At 44.3% G+C, this 24,206-nt stretch overlaps 1 protein-coding gene across 1 annotated transcript; it reads right to left on the reverse strand.

Moving 5' to 3' along the window:
- Nucleotides 1-7,664: 7,664 nt before the first annotated feature.
- Nucleotides 7,665-23,674, reverse strand: LOC111160194 (family with sequence similarity 124 member B). The gene is made up of 2 exons (XM_022523519.1): nucleotides 22,943-23,674; nucleotides 7,665-8,312 (listed from the first exon to the last, which is right to left on the reverse strand). Exons 1-2 carry the CDS (start codon nucleotides 23,672-23,674, stop codon nucleotides 7,665-7,667), a joined length of 1,380 nt encoding a protein of 459 aa, XP_022379227.1.
- Nucleotides 23,675-24,206: the final 532 nt, after the last annotated feature.

Consider the following 24,206-nt stretch of genomic DNA (forward strand, 5'->3'; position numbering starts at 1 on the left):
CTCCCAGGGACCATGCGGGGAGGCTCCTCCTTAGCAGCTAAGTTTGGGCCAGGACAGGACACCGGCTTTTGTTGCCTGCTGGCATCTCTTCTCACTCCCTCCGATTAATAGGAATCTTTCCTATTGGGGACCCTTTCTCTCTTTTCTTAAGATTATTTACTTATTTATTTATTTGAGCTAGAGAGAGGCCGCAGGTGCAGGCACTAGCATGGGGGAGGGGTGCGGGGAGGATGGGAGAAGCAGGCTCCCTGCTAAGCAGGGATCCTGATGCAGGGCTCCTTCCCAGGATCCTGGGATCATGACCTGAGCCAAAGGCTGACGCCTAACTGACTGAGCCACCCAGGCGTCCCATGTGGGGACCCTTTCGGTGGTGTTCAGGTGGGACTGCCTCCCTTCTTCCTGTCTGCTCAAAATCTCGTGCCAACAAATAGACAGAACCTCCGCCTCACCAATCAGAGAACTCCACCACCTGGGTGCACTGATTGGTTCAGGGGTGAGCAGGTGACTCAGGACAGGCCAATCAGAGGCCTCTCCAGGAATTTTCTTCTGAATTGCTGGAAAAAGACCCTTTCTTCGCTAGGGAGCTAGGTGGTAGGATGTGACCCTGTTGCTGTGGTTGCCTGACAGTCTTTTAGTCATGTGACCTGATAGCTTTCCTTTTCCCCCCTTTTTGTTTAAATGAGTTCTCAGTCTCTCTTTCCTGTGAATGGAAGGGTTCTAATTCAAGGCCCTGTTCTGGTGACTAGCCAGACCTAGCCAGACTACATGCTGGATTCTTTTTGTCTAGCCTGGACAAAAGTCTAGAGGCAGAGCACTTCTCAGAAGGGATCCTGCCCCGACTTCTGTGGCTCCCATCCTGCTTCTTCTTAGCGTGGGAAAGGGGAGGGGGCAGGTCATACTGCCACAGCCATAAGGGAGAAGAAAGAAGCAATCCAAAAGGAAAAGAGTCAAATGAATCAAAGCTAAGAAAACTTCAAAGAGACACCGAACCCCCAAATGAATAGCTTTTAACATTTTTTGTTTACTCCTTCGAAAATTCGATTCCCTAATATGGCGCCCTAGTTTTGTACTTGGCCTTAACCCCTTTTTAGCACTTCACTCTGTATTGATCTCAATTATTTGGTGCATAAACAGCACTGATGCTTGCTGATTTAAGCTGAGAATTCATTTATCAGAAGGCTGGGGAACGGGACTCAGAAAATGCACAAGAACAATAGGAAGGTGAACAGGAAGAATCACAACCAAAATCAGGCCCCAGAATCAATCTGGGATAAGGGCTCAGTAGAAGACCCTACATCACTTCTCCCCAGGACCAGAACTCTGCTGCCTGCCTTCCCTTCATCCCCATGACCCAGCTAAAGGAGATTTCCCTACCCTGCTAGGAGCTTCAGAATTCCGGAGGAGAGCACATGATTTGTCAGGTCTATGTTGCGTGTCCCCTCATCTGCCGGGTGTAAAGGAACCGTATTTTCACAATGCATGGCCAAACTCTCTGCATATGGAAGAGCTAGAACTGGATGTTAGGGACGTTTGCTACCTCCTGTTTGTGGTATTGGTCCTCCTGCTGTGATAGGACCCCTGGCCAGCATGTGACCTGTCATGTCAAATCCGTTGGCTACCTTGTTATGCTTTGAGGTGCCACTCTGCAGTACAAGTTTTATTTCCTTCAGGAAAAGGAGATGAAAAACGAACAACAAAAACAAACAAATAAAACCCCCACACAACGTAGGTTGTGTTTTGGAGGGTTTGCCTCCTACCGAGACACCTTTGGGGGAAATTTCCTGAACATAAGTTAATTTAAAAATTATACCTTTGTCCTCTTTTGGGGTGAAGTAAAGGGGAAAAAAGAAGTTGGAGCTGACCCCACAGCAATTAGATTGTCACAATAGTGGCCTCTAATGACAGACTCATGATAGGGGAAACAAGGTAAATATTTGCACACCTCGTTAAAAAGTCCTGCTGAAATTGTCACACTTTAGTTCTGTGACTCAGCCCCTTGTGCAAAGCAAGAGAAAATTCAGAGATGCAAATCCTATCCTATCCTGTGAGAAGACTTAAAAGGACTACAACTTAAAAAAAAAAAAAAAAAAAAGACCACAACTTATGGAGGTTAGCTTGAATCAACCATAGTCTGTACCTGCGGGAGGTCAAACAGCCCTTGTGATGAGAGCAACAGCGTCCAGTTTTTGCTGCAACAGTCCAATGTGGCTACATCTCTTAAAGACAAAACCTGCTCGGGACACCTGCGTGGCTCAGCGGGTTAAGCCTCTGCCTTTGGCTCAGGTCATGACCTCAGGGTCCTGGGATGGAGCTCCGAGTTGGGCTCTCTGCTCAGCAGGGAGCCTGCTTCCCCCTCTCTCTGCCTGCCTCTCTGCCTACTTGTGATCTCTGTCTGTCAAATAAATAAATAAATAAAATCTTAAAAAAAAAAAAAAAGACAAAACCTGCTCTTTACAGTGAGACTCTCTGGGCAAAGCATGGGGAGCAAGGTCAAGCTCCTGGAGACAGTAGCAGGAGGTGCCCTGTAGCTGAGGCCCACGTCCCTGGAGTCAGGTACACGGGACAGGGCACATTTGTAGAATGAATGGAAGAGGCCAAGTCTTGGGAGTGAGTTGCGGGTAGAGCACAGCAGCACAAACAAGGATGGAAAAGCACTGTGACGCTCCTACACTGAAGGGGACAGACCAGATGAGGCCAGAGCTGCCACCAGCTGGAACAGATCTGCAGTCAACAGGTTAATGAGGAAAAGTACACCCCTGAGAAAACACAGATAAAAAGAGGCTCTCTCCATGGGGCACCTGGGTGGCTCAGTGGGTTAAAGCCTCTGCCTTCGGCTCAGGTCATGATCCCAGGGTCCTGGAATCGAGCTCCGAGTTGGGCTCTCTGCTCGGCGGGGAGCCTGCTTCCCTTCCTCTCTCTCTCCCTGCCTCTCTGCCTACTTGTGATCTCTGTCAAATAAATAAATACATAAAAATCTTTAAAAAAAAAAAAAAAGAAAAAAAGAGGGGCTCTCCAGAGGAGATCCGGCACTTAGGACACAGAAGGGGAGAAATGTTTCCTCTCTGTTATGGACTGAAGTTTTGTGTCCCCCCCAAAATTCATACGTTGAACCTCTCATCCCCATTGTGATGGTAGTTGGCAACTTTGAGAATGAGGTTATAAGGGTGGAGGCCTTAGGAGTAGGAATCGTGCCCTTCCTTATAAGAGGCACAAGAGACCTCCCCCATCCCACACCATGTGTGCACACAGGAAGAAGGTAGGTTCCTACAAGATGGGAGGAGACCTCTCACCTGAAGGCAACCCTGTTAGCATCTTGGTCTTGGACTTCCTACCTCCAGAGCTGTGAGATACACATTTTTGTTGTTGAAGCCCCCTGGTGTGATATTTCATCATAGCAGCCCTAGCGGCCTAGGACAACCTCTCACCCCTGGCATCGAGAAAGCAGAGGTCTCGTCTGTGTTCCTGCCCCTTGCTGTGCATTCACTGAGCAAAATATTTATAAAAGCACTTGCTCTGGTCCTGGACTGGGCTAGGGGCTGGGCTCCAGAACTGCTTCAATGGGGAGCTATCTGGTCAGATGTCCTGCAGCGGGGATTTTAACCTGAACCCTAAATGATGAGAAGGAACCACCACAGGCAGGTCTGGGCAGATGGAACAAGTGGGGCATGCTTCAGGAACAGAAAGGAAACTGACACAACATGCCGTTGTCCAGATGGATGGTGTTGAGGCATTGGGGTCCTAGGCAGAAGCTGAGATCTCCCTGTCTTGCATCCCACTTCGAGGGGCAGGAGGCTGGAGTGGTTATGGGCACAGACTCCCACCAGACAGCCAGTGTTCAAATCCCAGCCATGCTACTGACTCATTGTGCAATTCTGGATTAGGTTCTTGACCTCTCTGTGCCTCAGTTTACTCACTCATAAAATGGGGGATAATTATAACAACTATCTCAAAGGATTGGCATAAAGATTGAAAAAATTAGGATAGCACCTCTCACGTAGGAAGGGCTGCACAGGTCATCCAGCATCTGCACATTTAATGTCATTGACCTTCTTTAGAAGTATTTATTGTCTTTAAACAACTCAGAAACATCTCTGGCAGACAGGGGACTTGTAAAAACAATCCATTTCCTCTCACGCTAAGCCAGAGACTTTGGTGTGTCTTCAGTAACCCGGATAGAGTCTCCAGAATAATTCGACTTTTAAATGATGTATTTGAAAATGAAGTTTGCAAGGACTGAGTTCTTGACCACATAAATTCCAGTTCTGTGCTCTCTGGGGCCATCAGGCCCTGTTGTTTTCCTATCACATGCCACAGCCAATTTTTTTCAGTTGCTAATTGTGAGAAATGCACTGGAAACATCTCCGACCTCAGAGAAAAGTCCAGTAGGCCTCAAAGGAGAGAGCTGTGGGTGGAGAGACCAACATTTTTCCAAGTGATGTGGGTCTCTTAGTCCCAGAGCAGGGTCCTGAGCCTGATTTGGAAAGTGGGGAGCATTTCCTCAGAGCAGACGTGGCCTCTTCTTTCCCATTCTCCCAGAGCTGAGCCAACAGGTCTGCTTATAGTCTCTTCAGGAATCCTGAGAGATGACTCCAAGACAGAGTATTTCAAAACTGAGCAAAGAATGAAGAAAGTATCAAATCCATGTACAGGGCACAGGCAGGTCTCTAAGCCTCATGTTTGGGCTTAGAGAAGATTCAAGAATGGCAGACAGTGTTAAGTTATCTCAGGAATTTCTGAATAGGTTTTATAACATGGAAATTACATTTAGGAGTTTCTAATGAACAGAAAATAGGCTTCATTCTTTTCTCTTCGGCTTCCCTTTCCCTTTCCCTGACTCTCTCTGGAAGGAAGAAAAAGGGGTGAGCCATGGTAAAAAGGGGTGAGTGTTGGGGCCATGGAAGGACCAGATCGCCTCTACAAATCTCCATCAGAGCAGAGGGTGGATTGGGGAAGCAGCTGAGGCTCCTGCCCAACCTCCCTTTGTAAATCAAGGCCTTCCCCCTCCTCCTTTCCCACTGGCCTTTCCCCCCTCCCTGCCCCCAAGTCCACTGCTCTACTTTCCCTAATTGACAAACACATTCAAAAGTTTCCAAACACTATCATTTCTGTTAATGTTCAGCAATGTCCAAATAATACTTGCAAAGAAGTATGATATTATTAATTTAACCTTATTAATAAAGTTAAAAATAGCCAAACAACTGCAATGCAACTGATTTTTAGTGTACCTATAGAGAAATATAAAGTAATCTGATTATTGAGAGTCCCTCTGATTTAAAAAGTGATCCGTTTTATATTTTAAAACATACAGCATAAGTAAGTATAGAGTCTGGCTAATTTGATAAATCAGATTAAACTGTTCATAGCTTATTCCTGTTATATACAATCTCTTTTGAACTCTAGGATGTATTTGATTCTTTCCATCCATATTTTCCCTCCTAGATATGTGAACGTAAATAAGTGGCACACATATAAAAATGCTTACAGAGCTGAGCTTTTTTTTTTTTAATTGAATCATTGATTTTACTAAAAGTTGTTTCCAAAAAATAAACAAACAAACAAACCTCCTGTTGGCCTGAAGGACTATTTTTAATAATAATACTATCTTACCTATTTATAGGGCTTAACAATATCCAAATGCTTTCACGGGCGCCATCTTGATTCTCTTAACAACCTTTTGTTAACAGGAGAAGCAACAGAGGATCAAAGACATTGACAGCTCACGATCCCATAAGTAGCAAATTTAAAAGCTGAGGCCCAAAGCGGGGCCTTTGGCACCCTGACACACTAGAATGTCCATCCCACCATGTTGTAAATTGGATTCCTGTGTTGAGTAGAGTTGGTGCCATTTTAAGAGTGTATTATTTTACAAGTCAATTTTGTAAGGCACTCCTTCACATTTCCCAGCATCCTTCATAATTTCCATGTACTTATAGTCTCATCCATGTATTATGTTAAAGAATTCAGGTTACCTCAAAAAAAGTGGTAAAGAAATTTCAGAACTGCCCCCTGCTGTGCTTTTCAAGGCAGCTCAATAGTACCATTTAAATAAGACTTCCAATTTTTTTAACTCTTATTCTAGAAAATCAGACCAAAATTAAGGACTTCATTCAACCTCCTAAAATCTAACTCTAGTCTGGGGAGCAGGGAGAAAGAAAATGAGAATGGGAATATACTGATGTCGTGACCCCAGAAAAATAAAATCAATGTAGAAGTCTCATCCTTGTCAATTTGCAAGTCTCCTTCTTTTCAGTTCTTTAAGCTCAGCAGGGCACTCAAACTCGGCAGGTGTCCCTGACCTAATACTCACCCTTGAACCTGAACTCCTCTTTCTCCCCAAGTGGGTATACTATGTATCAGGGTCACCAGGAGATCCAGCTAAATCAGCATTTATAATCTTATGTAACACCTGTCCTGGAGAATAAAGTTCATGGGGTCAAATGGCCTTATAAATTAACCACAACCCAGAGACCTCAGATATTTTTTAAATGTATGTATAGACCCAAAAGAAAAATACAGCACATGAGCAATGAGAACTTGTCCATCATGGTTATAATTACAATTCATAATATGCCCAGTCTCTACCTGCTTACTATAGCCTTGAGCAGCAAGTGTGAAAATCACTTGTGGAAAACGGTCCCAGAGGAATCAAGGTAAGACTTCAACATAGTCTCAAGTGTTGAAAGAATGGAATTGCTGGTAAGACCATAAGTACCTTTTGGGTTTGATGGCCACAGATGGTATATGGACCATACATCAATGTCTTAATTCAAAGGTAAATGCTCAATAAGTATTTACTGAATGAATGAACGTGTAAATGGATGAATGCATGTTGCAAAGACATTTAGGAATTTGAACATGGCCAGAAGAACACAAGTCCTGCTCCAACAAGCCATCCAATCCAATCTTCCTGTCAAGTCGAGTAGAGATCTGGAGTCACCCAATCAAGCCATGTTCCTCTCTGGCTAGAAACAGGAAAGACTGGCCCTTTGAACTAGTGCAGAAACAAATGAGAAATGGAGGAGCAGGGAAATCCTAGAGCCTCCTTTTCATTTTTTACCTGATCTTTTGACTTCTAGTGTTTCTGCTCATTAAACAGGAAAAAAAAATTGTTTGTAATTTTCAAAACATTTGCATGTGAACTCATTCTAGATGCAAACAACTTGGAAGGCACAATCACCAGAGGCTATGTGGTGTGCAGGGCCTTGTTTACAAAGGAGGTCACATAAAAATTAAAAAACACTAAAGAATAAGTAGTCCATGTTGTCCAAGGGGATGAGCTATGCAACCCAAGTAAAAATTAAAACCAAATTACATCCACTCATCAGCATTGCATAACACGCCCGACTCACTTGCATATGATGCAATTATTCCTGGTAGGTGATGCACTCAACACAGCCAGCTGGGTTAGTGTGTCTCCGGGGACAAGGGCTTTGGTTTCCTCCCTATGTGTTGGCTGTGTTCCTTCATAACCATGAAGGCAAATAAACAATGCTTCACAGCACCATTAGACTATGCGCGTTTGAAATAAAAGCAATACAGATCTGTGCTTGGCTAGCACTCAGGCCCCCTCACGTGACCAAGAAACTGTTTGATTCTAGGTCAGTGCTCCATTTCTAGAACACTGTATCTGATCTTGTGTTTTAGGAAACCATATTTGATTTAGGTTATATAAAGAATTCTTCTTCTTTTTCTTCACCCTGGACTGGCAAGTGAAGGGGACATTTTGAGATTATCTTCCTTGCACCAAGATCCCTTTGGCCAGCAAGTGACAAAGAATGAGTGCTTGCCTTAAAGATTCTATTGTTCTTGGAGGCAGTCACCCCTAAGGAGGAGTCTGGCAAGCACGATGGTGCCTGGCTGGTCTGCAGATCCCTTGAAAATCCACTCCGAAAAGACTGTCGGGGATCAGAATTGACCACGGTGCAACCCGTGTCAACATTTGTTTCTGCCTCCAGCTTCCCAAAGCTGTTTTGCAGGCTGAGGACTTTTTCTCTGGCCCCAGGCTGGAGGTGGGGAGAAGGCAGATGCATCTGGGCACCCAAGGTGGAGCTCCTGTCCTGGGTCGAGCAGCCAGGGCTTTTCCACAAGGTGCCACTAACGCTGTCTGACACAGGGCTCTCAGCAGACTCTGGGCACTCCAGGGAACCCACCTTGAGCCTCCTGGCCTGGCTCCTTCGGCATCTTGGCTCCAGGGTCCTCCTTGTGGAGACAGGGATCAGCCGGGAGCCCTGGAGAAGTGTGTCAGCTCCCAAGGTGCCACTGAGAAAGGAAAGTTCTCTATGCCTCACAGCAAGTCCGGGATTCAACTGGACCTAAGGGACAGGGGAGAACAAATTCAGCAGATGTTTTCCATTAACTAAGTGCCGAGAACAGACCATGTCCCATTCATCCTCTGCCATCCAGTGCCCCCAGCAGACTTTCAATAAAGCCAGTTGAAGTGAAGTAATAAGTACAACCTAATCACAAGCTATATCAGCACGAGCTCCAAACATCTCTCTCCCTCAGACTCCCTAAGTGAACATCCAATAAGGCGAAGATTCTGAGAATCAAATGCAACAGCACAGTTCTTATAGATCATGTTGTTCGAATGATGCCAAGATGTTCACCGATGTTATTTGGTGGCCTCACCTGGGTTGCAAATGATGTGTTACCAACTGTGGAAAAATAAGAACAAAAATCAAGAGCCACCAAAAGATAAAGATTGGAATAAGAATTCAATCTTCCAAAGTTCTTTCATATCATGTTAATGATACATATCTTGCGCTATTACAAGACATGTGGGCACTCCAGGCAGTCTAATAATTAGACACTTTTGAAGTCAATATTCTTTAAATCTAGGGGCACCATTTATTTATGGTACAGGCTATATGTAGTAGCATGTGGAAAAACATCCAAGAAAGGAAGTTCTGCCTATATGGGACTTACGGTGTCTTAATCTCTAGCAGTTCTACACTGTTTTCAAACTTATAGACCCTATAAGTCAGCAGAACTAACACCCTCGAGTTAACTGCTTTCTCCCTCTGCACAGTGGAGTTCACTGGCCCGTCTTCCATCCTTGGACTCCTGGGAGCCTCATCCCCTACTCTTTATACAACACTCTCACCAAGAAGATTTCTGGAAAAGACAGTTTTCTCTCTCCTGTCAGTAGCCCTTAGAAATTGGTATCCAGAGTCCATCCCTCCTGGCCCAAATATCAAAAAGAATGTACAAAAGAACCTTAAATGTATTTACTAAGTGAAAGAAGCCCATTTGAAAAGTCTACCTACGGTAGGATCCAACTATATGACATCTGGAAAAGGCAAAACTACGGAGACCATAAGGATGTTAGTGGTTACCAGGGGTTTGAGGGGAGGGAGGGATGAACAGGCAGAGCACAGAGGATTTTTAGGGCAGTGAAACTACTCTGTATGATACTACAATGGGGGATACATGTCATTACACACTTGTCAAAACCGTTAAAATGTACAACACCAAGAGTGAACCCTAGTATAAACTATGGACTCTTGGTGAAAATGATGTGTCTGTGCAGTTTCATCAATTGTAGCAAAGGCAGCGCTCTGGTGGGATATGGACAGTGGGGGAGGGTGTGCCTGTGAGGGGTAGGGGAGCATATGGGACTCTCTCTACTTTCTGCTCCATTTTGCTGTGAACATAACACTGCTCTAAAACTTTTTTTTTTTTTTTAAAGATTTTATTTATTTGACAGAGATAGAGAGAGATCACAAGTAGGCAGAGAGGCAGGCAGAGAGAGAGGGGGAAGCAAGCTCCCTGCTGAGCAGAGAGCCCGATGTGGGGCTCGATCCCAGGACCCTGAGATCACGACCTGAGTTGAAGGCAGAGGCTTTAACCCACTGAGCCACCCAGGCGCCCCTGCTCTAAAACTTTTTTTAATTAATTAAAAGAAGATAAAAATAGTGGTACATATTTACCTCACCAGGCAAGAAGGAAAAAATCGGATCAATAAGAAAGCCGGTCTAGAAATGAGTATATTATGGGATGCGTTTATATACGCGATCCACACACATGACCTCCCCTCAATTTCATCTCTGATAGAAAAGGTGGAGTGACTGTCACCAAACTCAAAACCAAAAAAGCTGCTTCCATCAATTCCTTTGGCATCAAAGTTGGCAAATACTTTCTGTAAAGGACCATACAATAAATAACTGAGGCCCGGTGGACCTACGGTCTTTCTTTCCATGACCGGACTCTGCCACAGAGTAGTCACGTACAATGCAGTAAGTGGGAGTGGCTGAGTTTCAATCTTGTGCGATTTTTTAAAAAGATTTTTATTTATTTATATGACAGAGAGAAGGGGAGAAAACACAAGCAGGGGGAGCAGCAGAGAGGGAAAAGCAGGCTCCCCAATGAGCATGGGGCCCGATGTGGGGTTCAATCCCAGAGCCCCAGGATCATGACCTGAGCTGAAGGTAGACACTTGACTGAATGAGCCACCAAGGCAGCCAATCTTGTGCAAATTTCATGCGTCATGACATTGTTTCCACGACCATTTAAAAATGGAAAACTATTCTGAGCTCCCACGTGCCTTCCACCTCTAAAAGACCCAAGTTAAATGAACGCTCTTTCCTGCTCCAACATTCAGTTCTCCTGTTACATCAGCTCTTCAGCATCAATACCTCCTTCCACGTCAGCTGGAGTCCAAAGACCATCACTTCAACGATTTCCTCACCAATACATCCAACTCCCCTCTACCACTCCTTTTCTGTCAAAGCCTCCCTCAAGACCTCCCAGCTCCATGTCCATCTGCATGCCCACATTCCCTGAACTTGTACCTTGAACTTCAAGCTGTCAAAGAAATGCACATGACTGCTCAGAGTGACATCACCATAATGGTGTGGTTTCCAACTTTGCCCAGTCTCTCCCCAGTCCTGTTGCCTTAGCCACCTGTCTTTTTGCCACAGGCAGCTATTTCAAACCTTCTGAACTGTCCTCAAACCTTCAGTGACACAACCTCTGCCCAACACCCCAGCTGAAGGTCTCACCATCTAGATTACAGAGAAAACAAAAGTCATCACCAGCTAGCAACTCTCAGTTGCCTGCCACCCAACACACCTACAACGTCACCATCCTCTCCACAAAGAAAGGGACCAGTCTGTCTGCACTGTGAATTCCATCACCTCCTGCCTTCCTGGCCACCCCAACTTATCAATGATTCATTTTTTCCTATGTTGTTATCTTGTTTCTCCAGTCTTTCTCTCTTCCTGGTACTCTGCCTACTCCTTTGCAACAGCAGTTAAGCCTGCTCAAGTCTATCTTGAATAATGTATTCCTTCCCTTCTCTCCCCTCCAGCTCTCTCTCTACTCTCCTTCACAGCCAAGCCTCACTATAAAATTTGTCCACACTCATTTATCCTAAACACCACCCTCCCTTAGTTCCCCTACCCACGGCACTGACTTTCCCTCCTACCAAGCCACTGAAATTGCTCTTGCCAAGATCATCTGCCATCAGTTTCCTTGTCACTCATTGTTACCCTGGCTCTGGTTGAATTTTCAAGGTTGATCTTTCCCCTTTACATCTGAAGTCTTCTTAAGCTTCTATGTCAACACATTCTTCTGGATTTTCTACTTCCTTTCCATCTACCACTTCTCAGTTTCCATTGCAGGAGCCTCTTCTCTTGTTAGTTCATTATACGTTGTGTTTCTTCAGTGCTGACCTGGGTTCTCTTCTTCCTTTATACACCCTTCTAGGGCAATCTCAGGGACATCTATGCCTTCAGTTACTATCAAAATGATGAAGTGTTCCAAAAGTATAACTACAGTTCAGATCTGTGTTTTAAACCTCATACTTCCCTATCCACTAATCTTCCAGGAACCAGCTACTCAAACTCAGCATGTCCAAAATTGAACTCATTTTCCTATTCATGCTAATTCTGTTCTGTTTAGTCTTTTCCTTTTCTTTGAACATTTTAGGCTCATGTTAGTCAAGCAAGAGCATCATTTTCCCTTCTTCATCCCCATGTCATCCATTCCCATGGACCCTGCCTCCCAGAAATCTTTCAGATTTTCCCGTCTATCCATGTACAATACCATTAACCGTAGGTCAGGCTCTCACCACCTCTAGTCTGAATTATTGGAATGGTCATATGATGATGGGGCCCCCATGGATACTCTTACCTCTGTCTAATCCTTCTCCACTCCACTACAAGGGGGAGCTTCAAAAACAGTTTTCATCATGCCACCCTCCTGCTTCCAGTGGCTCTCTACTCTTCTTGAAATAAAAATCAAAGTCCTTTAGTATGCCTTATCGCAGCTCTCACAGTTTGCCCCTTCTTCCTCCAGCCTGGTCATTTACCATTTCCTCCCTTTCAGCCTCCACCTGCCAAAATTGAACTTCCTGGATATTATTTGCTCTTTTCCAGTGCCAGTGTTTGTGTATACTATTTGCTTTGTCTAGGATATGTCTTCTCTAACTCTTTTTCCTAAAAACCCATGACCAACTCCAGCTTCTACATCATTTCCTCTTGGAAGCGTTCTTGATAGCACTGAATATGGGGTAAGTCCCCTAAATATTGGTTCTGCCACTTACTAGTTGTTGCACTTTAGACAAGTTACCTAATCTTGTGTCTCAGTTCTTCATCTATAAAAAGAGATAATCATAAGTACCAGCATCATAGAGTTGCTGAAATGATTAAATGATGACAGTGCCTGGGACATAGTAGTGCTAAATATGAGTTGGTAATCATCATAGTAATTAGTATTGTAACTAGCTCTTCTAGCAGCCTGTACTACCATATCATAGTAGATACAACACTTATGCACCTGCACACTTACTTATCTGTGTCTTCCTCTAAACTTGCCACCTGGAAGAAGGTTTGTATTCACCTTCTTTATTGTTGTATCTACGAACCTAGCATAGTGCTTAGCACGTGGTAAGTAACCACTAGTTGTCTTTTGGATATATAAGTTTAGCACCTAAAAAACTATAAATTTTTACATGTAGAAATGTATGGAAATGTAGAATCAATGTATTGGACCCCTAATTGTTTGGCATTAAGTAGTTATAAAGCCTTATCAAGAAAATTCAAAAAGGCTTTCATCATATGATTGGCAATTTCTGCAAACTTTTTAAGGGAAGGCAATGTCAACTTTTCTTTCTTCAAGAGAGGTCTAAGATCCTTAGATCACATAACGAAAGTGAGTGCAACATTATTAATGTAGAAATGCAAATATCTTCAGTTAGAGTGAAGAATTTCTAGGAGAAACATAATGCTGAATGATTGAGAGAAATCCCTTGAGAGAGAAGAAGGCTCCTCTTGCCAAAAAATAAAGTGAAACAGATTTGTAGGAATTCTGATCATTTAAAGCTCATCTTTCCAAGAAATATTTGTAAAATGTTACAAATTGAGAGTTAGCTTTTTCCAAGTTTCAGGGAATGCTAGCAGTTATCTTGATGAATAGAAAGATCATTTCTCACTCGTTTGACTCCAAACACTTGAGAAACGAGAGAATATACATCATTGAAAAATGATGAAGCTGTTCAAGAACAGATTCACATCTTGAAGGGAAAATAATATTGTCTCTTACTAAAAGTGATTGCAAGAAATAGATAAAGAGAATTTTTCCTACACTGAGAAAAAAAATTAAATGGAACCAAAGTATACAGGTAATAAGAAACCCAAAAACAACGCCAAACTTGCTTCCCTAAGAGTTGAAACCAGTCCCTTCCAATTAATTGATCTTTAAATTAAAGGTACTTACTTTAACTGATTAACCAAAGCCACCGATGTTAACCTTTTTCTGTAAGAGTAAAAACCTTCCAAGTTCAAGTGTTCTTTCAGGGCAGCACAAACCCAAATATTGAGTGAAAAGAAGAGCAGGGATGAGAGTGCGTATGTGTGTGTGTGTGTGTGTGTGTGTGTGTGTGTCTGTCTGTCAGTGTGGGGTACATTAAGGGTGGGGATGGAGAATGGAAAAGAAACAAAGAAAGGAACAGGAAGGGTGGAATAGATTCCAAGTGTATACAGCTGAGAGACTCAGAAATGAGAAAGGACCCTCAAGAAATGCTACAGAAGAAAATGAATTGCTTTCTTCATGAGAAGCTATGTTCTTTCATTTTTCAATAGCTAATGAAGAACATAAGGACAAACTTAGCTAAATGTCTCTTGATAAAATGAAAAGAACCACATGCTTGCTTACACCAAACTAGCTTCTGGAATATACACCTTTTCTGAAGAGACAAGACTTATTTCCTGAAAACAAGCAGTCAATCAACCCATGCTTCAGAAACAGCTGTCTACCTACTAGACTACTGGAAATAGACATTTATTACAAAATACTGAAAAGAGGTAGAGAGTCATAAACTCCAAAATTACATGGAGCAAGAATAAGAAAATATGTAGTCAGTTGTGCATCACAAAAATTTCCATGTAAAATATATACCAAATGGAAGTGAACTGTGTACTTGAGCTTCATGGCAGAGAAAAATTGCCATTTGAGCAGAGCCTTGAAGGAGGGATAAGTAAAGAGGAAAAGGAAGACATCTCTGGACAAGGAACAGCCTGGGCATTACATAGATGCAGATATCCATAAAACAGACCATTCTCAACCTAACCTAAACAGGAATGAAATTCTGATACATGCTGCATGGATGAACCCTGAAAACATTAAACTGAGTGAATTAAGCCAGACGAAAGGGCAAATATTATATGATTCCACATATGGAAGGTGCCTAGGATAAGCAAATTTATGGGAACAGAAGGAAGAACATATGTTACTAGGGCCTGAGGGGAGGAGATAATAGTGGGTTATGGTGTAATAGGTACAGAGTTTCTAGGTGGTGTGATGAAGAAGTTCTGGAAACAGAATATGGTGATGGTTGCACAACATTGTAAACGTACTTGATGGCACTGAACCCAACACTTAAAAATGGTTCAAGTGACAAATTTTATATTATGTGTATTTTATTACAATAAAGAAAATACCTGGGTTTAGGTTCTGGGTGTAGGAGTGAGCCTAGAGTTCTGGAAAGAAAGTTGGGATAGCCATAAATGTAGCAGTCCTTTAAAAATATATTCATCTGGAGCACCTGGGTGGCTCAGTGGGTTAAAGCCTCTGCCTTCACTCAGGTCATGATCTCAGGGTCCTAGGATTGAGCCCCGCATCAGGATCTCTGCTCAGCAGGGAGCCTGCTTCTCCCCTCATCTCTCTTTGCCTGCCTTTCTACCTACTTGTGATCTCTGTCAAATAAATAAATAAAATCTATTAAAAAAATAAAAAATAAAAATTAGAAAATATATTCATCTGTGATGTGCTGGATAAAATGGGATGCCTGGAACTAGAATGAAGAGTTAGAATGTCACAATGATAATGTACATTTACAGTTACGAGGGCTTAAAGAAGGAAGGGAGAAGAGGAATGACCCCAGAGAAAAACTACAACAGTTGGGTGTGACTGAAGGTGGCACTTCTGGAAAAAAGAGGCTTTAATAGCGACAGCGTTTCAAAACCAGAGCAAATGGGAAGAGAGTGACCAGAGCTGGAGAAGATGGGGGAGATGGTGACTTTGGTTTTGCTTGGACTGAATGTAAGATGAGGATGAGACATTATGTTCAAATTGTCTTACAGGGAAGTGGAAATAAGCTAAATAAACAAATAAATAAATAAATAAATAAATAAGCTAAACTCAAGAGCTAGAGATGCAAACATAGGTGTAAGGAGAACAAAATTGATACTAAATCCACAGGATGTTCTGAATGTCTTAATCTTAAGGAAACTTTTGGTGGAGGACAACAGTTTCCAACTGGGGGAAACTCCACCCGCTAGAGGCATCGGACAAGGTCTGGAGACATTTTGGTTGTCACGACTGGAGTTCAGGGGTCACTGCTACTGGCATCTAGTGGCACAGCCAATGAGGCTGCTAACATCAGCAATGCACAGGACAGTTCTCCATAACAGAGTCATCTAGTCCAAGATGTCAGTACCACCGAGGGTGAGCAAAGCTGATTCAGGGACAGGAAGAAAGAGGTGAGTCCTTGGGAAGAAACAACAAAGGGACAGCCAGACAGAGAAGCAAACTGCTTAAGAGCTGGTTTATGGAAGCCCACAGAGGAGAGACTTTTGAGGCAGGAGCAGTCAACATTTACTGATGCTGGTGAGAGCAAGCATTGCTCTTTTTGGAAAAGCAAAAACTCTTCCAACATCTGTACGAGAGGGGAGGACGCAGAGCAAACAGCAGCCCCCAAGACTGGAGAGATGACAGACAAATACAGGGAATCACGGCTTCTCAGAGTGGAGACTCATAAGTGGAAGCCACAACAGGAACCAATGCCAGGTAAGGAAAACTTCAACTGTGACTGAGGAATTGTGGAAGGCTCGGTGTGGACAACTGTGAGGGTTAAAAACTCCAGGGGGACCCAGTCACGGAGGGGCCTTGCAAGCTTTTGAGATTTCCCTCCAGGAGCTTCACCAGATGCTCACAATAAATATTGGAGAAAAATCTTTGTGCTTCTGGAAGGGAAGGAGAAAAAGCACCACTTTAAAACATGCCAGAAAACTGTGTTCTCAAAAAGCCTGTTCTCAGAGAAAACTAGTTAACCAGAAGCTAACCTGAGCCTGACTAACCTGGGTGAAAGGAAGTACTCAATTCTAGCTCATTCTAGCCAAATCTAGCTAGCCATTCTAGCCCTTTCCTGCCAAAGGAGGGAGAAAAAAAATTTTAAATACTTGTGAATTCACAGTGTAAGGCATAGACTCACTAAAAGACTGTGTGCAATCTAATCATAGAATGCTTCCCCTCCCCCAACTCCTCACCACCACATTACAAAAAGCCTATTTTCAGCACTTCCTTTCACCTGCTACATCGTGTCTAGCTAGCAAAAACAAAAACAAAAACAAAACAAAAAAACACAATGCATACTAAAAGGTGGAAAAAAAAAAAACCCACAATTTGAAGAGACAGAGTAAGCATCAGAACCAGACATGGCAGAGTTGTTGGAATTATCATGCCAGGAATTTTAAACACTATGATTAATGTACTAAGAGCGCTAATGGATAAAGTAAACATCATGCAAGAACAGATGGGCAATATTAACAGAGAGAAAAACACTAAGAAAGAACAGAAACACTAGAAATTTAAAAAAAAAAAAAAAAAACATACGAGAAATCAAGAATGCCTTTGATGGGCTAACCAGTAGACTGGACATGGCTGAGGAAAGAATCCTGAGCTTGAGGTACCTCAGAAGAAACTTTCAAAACTAAAAATCAAAGAAAGCAAAGACAAAAAAACAGAACAGAATATCCAAGGGCTGTGAGACAGCTTCCAAGAGTATAACAGACACATAGTAAGCAGACCAGAAGGCAAGAAAGAGAGAAAGGAACAGAAGAAATATTTGAAATAACAATAACTGAAAATGTTCCCCCAATTTAATGTTGGAAACCAAACCACAAATCCAGGAAGCTCAGAGAACACCAAGCACAAAAATTCCACAAAAGCTATACCTAGATACATCATTTTCCAAACTACAAAAATCAAAGATAAAAAATCCTAAAGACACCAGAAAAAAAAAAAAAAAGACAACAGTGGGGCACCTGAGTGGTTCAGTTTGTTAAGTGTCTGACTCTTGATTTAAGCTCGGGTCATGATCTCAATGTTGTGGGATGGAGCCTCATGTCAGGCTCCTCACTCAGCTAAGAGTCTACTTGTCCCTCTTTCTCCGCTCCCGCTCTCCCTCTCTCTCAAATAAATAAATAAAATCTTTTTAAAAATCCAAAGTAAGCAGAAGAAAATATAATCAAAATTAGAGCAGAAATCAGTAAAATTGAAAACAGGAAATCAGGGACGCCTGGGTGGCTCAGTTGGTTAAGCAGCTGCCTTCGGCTCAGGTCATGATCCCAGCGTCCTGGGATCAAGTCCCACATCGGGCTCCTTGCTCATCAGGGAGCCTGCTTCTCCCTCTGCCTCTGCCTGCCATTCTGTCTGCCTGTGCTTGCTCTCTCTCCCTCTCTCTCTCTGACTAATAAATAAATAAAATCTTAAAAAAAAAAAAAAAGAAAAAGAAAACAGGAAATCAGTAGATAAAATCAATGAAATCAAAAGCTAGTTCTTGGCGAGCTCTGTGGATTCTAACTCAACTACTAACTGTAGAGGATTTAGAGGTGAGCCCAAGGGCTGGAGGAAGGATCTGCAGGCATGAGTTCCAGCTCTTGCATCAGAATAAACTGGAAGAGCTGCCAGAAAGGATAGCTTATGACCAGTGTCTGTTGTTGAGACTCAGTATCCCAGGTTGTACTGATGTTGGGTTCATGTTCTGGTGCAACTGAGCCCCCTTGTCCAGGTCTATGAACAAGACACCACCACGGTGGAGCAGGAGGCAGAGATGTGTATGAATTTTCCCATTTCATTTATCCTGGAAAGCAGTCAACCCTTGTCAAGAAAGACCTGGAAGTAAGCCCTCAAGGAGCTAAGAGGGAAACTCCCTTCTTCTGTTGCGTGCTTGGCCTGGAGCACCTCCTAGTGATGGATGTGGAGAGTACAAGGAGGAGACCTGGGAAAGGACCTCACATCCTGGTCAAGGAGCTCTGAATGGTGACACCTAAGGTCCTATAAGTTACCTTCCTTGTACAGAATGTTTTGTTGCTTTCCTCATTTTGTGCTCGAATTTTCAGAAAGATCTTGTTGAAAATTACAGTCTGGTTTCAGTAGCATTGTGGAGATGTCCGCAAGGACATGCCTATAAGTGCAGGGTGGTGGTGGCCACAGTTACCAGTGAAGGCGAGCTGGCCGTATAGCCCATGCCGATCTCCCGGGAGTTACTGGCAACACCACCAGAGACCAATGGCCTGGTGAGGAGAGCAGGATGAAAGAGCCTTAGGGTCGTGTTCTAAGCGCACCTGAGAAATCACATTTTAGGGACTATGGCATGCCACCAAGTGACACACTGGTTTCTGTGACATTGTGACCTTCACCTGTTTTCCAGATGCTCCTTCTCACATTCCTTCATTCATTCTTCTTCTTCTCTTTCCCCACTCCTGGAGTGTGGACATTTTATAGGTTCTACCTTCATTGCTTCTCATTCTAAGCTCCCTTCCTTGATAATAGCACTTCTTCCCAGGGCTTCAACCATCATCCCCAACCTATGTCCCTAGTCCAAGCTCCAGCTCTCAGAGGCCACCTGACTCAGGAATGTCTTCATCCAAATGATCTGCAAACATCTCAACCCAATGGGTCCAGACTTATCATCGCCTCCCTCTCTTTGACCCCTGGATCTAATTCATTTCCAAATCTGCTAAGTCTACCCCTGAACTACAGTTCATATTTAACCTCACACTTCCATTGTGGGTCCCCTTACTCAAAACTTTGCTGGCCCCTGATTGGATGACTGAAGTCACCTCTGGATCAGTCAGTGTAATACCCATCCAATCTACCTTATGTGATGGTTCTGGGGTTAGCATCTTAAAGTGTGTACTACAGACTATCATGTCTGCCCTTGTCTAAAAACATTAATAAATGCCTCTTTAATGCCTGTTGTAGATCCTCCTGCACCCATACTCAATGGGCCAAAAATTATTCTCCTAAACCCATATGAACTCTCCAGCTCTACACCCTTCTACCACCTGGTTCAGTCACCCTCCAGGTCATACAGCTTCCACACAACTTTTCCAGACTTGGTCAAATTAGCCCCTTCTGTCACTACACTCAAGGTGAGGACAGGGCATTTATCATAGGCCACTTGGTATTCCAGGTACTTGTGGGAGAGTTGGGCCTCTCATCAGCCCAACATCACACAGAACACCTAACACAGAAGGCAGCATGACATCACACTGAACTCCCAACCAAAGGGTCACAGAAGGATAGCCGTCTCATCTCCCACAGGGCAACCATGGGAAAAATGCAGGGACAAAGGAGGACTGCTAGAAAGGGGAAGGGAAGAATCGATCCACAGTGCTTTTGCAGCCGTTAAGAACTAAGACAAATGGAGAACACTCAGGAAGAGTATTTCGTAAATGAAGAAACATGGACATTTGATCACTTATTGATACACTCATTCATTTACTGAGCACCTACTATGTACCCTACTATCATTCTCACCACAAATAGACATTAAAGACTCTGAGAAGCATCACACCGTCTGCACCGACAGGAGGTCATGTGGGAAAGGAATTGTTCCCTGTGGGCATCTGACGAGACAGCTGGTGGTTTCTCACACACACAGGCAATAATCGCATTGCTTCTGTGTGATCTCCTACAGCTTCTACTTTACAGAGCACCTCCATTTACATTCTTTTTTTCATCCTCATAACAAATTATACATGTCAGTACCACTCACTGGCCCCATCCGTGAGTGCTGCTTGCAGTAAGGATAAAAGAAAAGCTCTTAGCAAGACTCTGGTTCATTCGCACGAGAGTGTATTTGCCTCCCGTGTGCCAGACACTATTCTAGGTACCGGGGAATACGAAAGTGGGCAACGAGCTGGCTGCCCTCAGGGTGTTGACCTTCCAGTGGCTGACCATATTCCTGATGATGTGGTCTCCCCCTTCTTACCCTCACCCCCTCTCTCAGCCCCAGCCACATAGAACCTCAGGCAGTTTTCTGAACATGCCCTGCTAAGGAAATGCCACACCACACACGGTCACCCACTCCCTCTCTTCTTTAGAACTCCTTTCTCCCTTTCTCCCTTCTCCATCTGGCTACTTCCTTCTGGGCTGTCCAGCCTCAGCAGGCCCAGGTATCGCTCCTCAGGAAGCTTTGCCCATTGCGGGCCCTCATCACGTCTAGCACGCCCACATGCATGTCCATTCCAGCCCTGAGGGAAGGTTATTTGTGGAGAGGTTAATTGGTAGTTATGGCTTTCCCTTGAATATGGGTGTAATTATCTTTTCTTTTCTTTCTTTTTTTTGGTCAACATCGGTCATCTGGGCCACCCCACATTTGTTCCCCTACTGATCTTCACTGGGGGCCTTTCCCCTCCCCCGGGAGTCCCAGGAGGGTCTGACTCCACAGATAATCCAGGTGTGGAGGGCTTAGCCGCTGCCTCAGAACTATACCAACCCACACGATCCCATTCCCTTGGATGCAGTAATCAGTTTAGAGAAGAGCATCTGATCCAAGTTGGTTGGGTTGATCTTAAAAATAAGAACAGTTAAAAATGTGCCCCCTGCTGCACACACATATGAAATGTTTGTTTGACAGTGAGGTCGATTTTAAATGCTGGAGACTAACCAAGGTTGAAGGATGAAGGAGAAACTTGAGATGCCTCAGAAATTGCTGAGTTAAGTAAAAGGCACAGAAACTGTGCCGGTCCACCTTAGGTGAAGAAGAAGGTAAATAATTTATATATCTTTTAATATAGAATCAATATGATTCATGTTATTAATAAGTCAAAGCAGATGACAATAAGATTAATCAAAGGAACGACTATTCATCTTCCCTCATGTTATTACTTTACCCAATAGACCTTAAAGGGGTTTTTGACCATTTCTCAAGGACAGAAGCCACAGAACATTTTGCTGTATCACACACATCCCCCTGCCTGCACTCACTTACACACCCACGCACACCCACTGAGGACTGGACAATAATGGGTAACTGCGTGCGTTTGGGAGCTGTGTAGACACTTCCCTACCTGTGTCTTGCGTCTTAGGCAATTAATTCAGTTTTCTCATCTGCAAAATGGGAAAAATTGTGACTTCCTAGGTTGTCATAAGAATTAAAGTTATTGGGGCGCCTGGGTGGCTCAGTGGGTTAAGCCTCTGCCTTCGGCTCAGGTCATGATCCCAGGGTCCTGGGATCGAGCCCCGCATCAGACTCTCTGCTCAGCGGGGAGCCTGCTTCCTCCTCCCTCTCTCTCTCTCTCTCTCTCTGCCTGACTCTCTGCCTACTTGTGATCTTGGTCTGTCAAATAAATAAAATAAAATTATTTAATAAAAATTTAAAAAAAAGAATTAAAGTTATCAATGTAATAACACTTAGTTTAGGATATAACAGATAATAACAGCTAAAACTGCATTCTGGGTACTATCTTAAACACTTGAAGCATTACATCACTTTGTGTGGATAACAACCCACACGTTAGGAAGATGTTAATATTACCTCGAGGTTAAGCCAGGCAGTTACTGGGTTCAAGGCTCAACGTCCGGGGAACAGTCCACAAGAGATGGCACATTACGGTAGCGATCACATGATTATGCCTGGCTTAAAAGGGGTGCTTACAGAAGAAGGCTTTCATATCCAGCTTTTCTTTCTAAAGGAGTTCTAGCCATCTAACTTAATTTGGGGAAAAACTGACAGTGATCCAAGCTGCTTAAATATTAAGTCAACAGGAAAAAAAAATTAAGTCAACAGGACTGCAAACGTAATACTGTCAACCATAATTAGAACTTCAGCTTCTTTTTGTTTTTAAGATTTTATTTATTTATTTGACAGATCACAAGTAGGCAGAGAGGCAGGCAGAGAGAGAGGGGAGGAAGCAGGCTCCCTGCTGAGCAGAGAGCCCGATGCGGGGCTCGATCCCAGGACCCCGGGATCATGACCTGAGCCGAAGGCAGAGGCTTTAACACACTGAGCCACCCAGGCGCCCCAGAACTTCAGCTTCTTCAGGTCAGATGGGAAGAGCTTACACTCTCCCCAAACCCAAAGCGTGGGCAAAGTCTTTGCATACAGTTTTAAAGGACAACCTGAGAAACGGGGGGTCATCGGATTCTACCACAAACCACAAACTCCATTATCTGTCAGATGAGGGGATTTTATTAGATCATCGACTCTTAACCCCGACGCTACATATTTGAGCCATCCAAGGTGCCCCCAGAGATGCCGATCTAATTGGCCTGGGATGCAAGTGTGGCACGGGAATTTTTGCAAGCTCCCCAGGGATTCTGATGTGCAAGCAAGGTCGAGAACCACTGCCTTAAATCACCAAGAAGGCCCGTCTCAGATGGAAAATCACACAGTTCCATGTGTACCAACAAGATCAGAGGCAAAACGGAATACCTGAAGCAGGATCTTGTTGCCGTCATAGTCCTGTGTCTGCCACCTGGTGCGGCTGATGGGGACGCACGGATGGGGGAGAAGAGGCACTAACTGGCCGATCTCTTGAACCTTGAACTGCAGCACTGAGGACTCTCTGGGGTCCACTGACATTCCAAGGGGCAGCTGTGTCAGGGAGAGCTGCAGAGCAAAGCTCTCAGTGGCATAGAGCACAAAGACGCAGGAGTCGCTCTTCTGCACGGTGGCTTCCTTCTGCAGGATCAGCTCATACAGTCTGATGGCATCGTCGTAGTTATCAGAACTGCAGTAGAGCGTCACCCTCAGGATCTCCGCGCCGCAGTGCCCCTGCTTCACACCCCAGACCGGCATCTGGCTGTCCAGACTGTAGAACTCCTGGTTGGAAAGAGGGTAGGGACACGGCCTCCCCTGAGCATTCAGGGCAGAGTAGCACCGCCACGGCCAGTGTTGGAGGGAGTCAAGAACCCGGAAGAGCCGCTCCTTTCCCACATTCTCGGGCAGGAAGAGCAACACAGACATCCCTGGGAACCGTGAGCGCTTGGAGTGGCACTTGTCGTAGTATTTTACTGGACTGACCCTCTCGGACACCAGAAAGGGACGCACGTCCGGGCAAACGCAGTCCAGAAGCTGATCCAGAGTTTGCTGCAGAAGCGAGCCATGTCCAGAGTCAGCGAGGAGGTGGACGGTCATGGCCAGAGGCTCCGGTGTCCCGTCCATTCCAGACTGCCCCAGGGAGGACAAAGGAAGCAGGCGTGAAGGGCCCACCCGTCAAGCTTCTGCAGCGAAGGAAGAAGCGGGCAGTTCTCCAGCGGAGCCTTCAGCCCCCCAGGAAACCTGCAGCCAATTCAGAACAAAGCTCCTAACCTGGGCTCCTGGTTGCCGGTGGCCGCACAGCCAGACCATCCACACAAACTGGGGCACAACAGCATTGGGGTCAATGTCATCCAGCTCATGCATAATGTAACTGTGTTTTGGGCTTGTCCAGGCACTCCCCCGGGTTTCCGTTTGACCTAAAAACCTGTAATCCTGAGAAACACCCAAGTGGGTGGTTCTTACGGACACTCAGTAAAGGAAATACCAGGCAAAAAGGAATATGAGTCGGCTCTGTAAGGCTGATAGCAATCTGTTTAGTTGAAAAGACATCCATTTTATGGACCCACAATGGGTTCTGATTTCCTCCTTACATCTCTCCATGTTTACAGCAGGCTGCCAGGCCACCTGAATACAATGACTAGTTTCAAACAATTCT

Source organism: Enhydra lutris, unplaced genomic scaffold (assembly GCF_002288905.1).
Source record: "Enhydra lutris kenyoni isolate GAN:26980312 unplaced genomic scaffold, ASM228890v2 scaffoldscaffold1, whole genome shotgun sequence".
NCBI classification, from domain to species: Eukaryota; Metazoa; Chordata; class Mammalia; order Carnivora; family Mustelidae; genus Enhydra; species Enhydra lutris.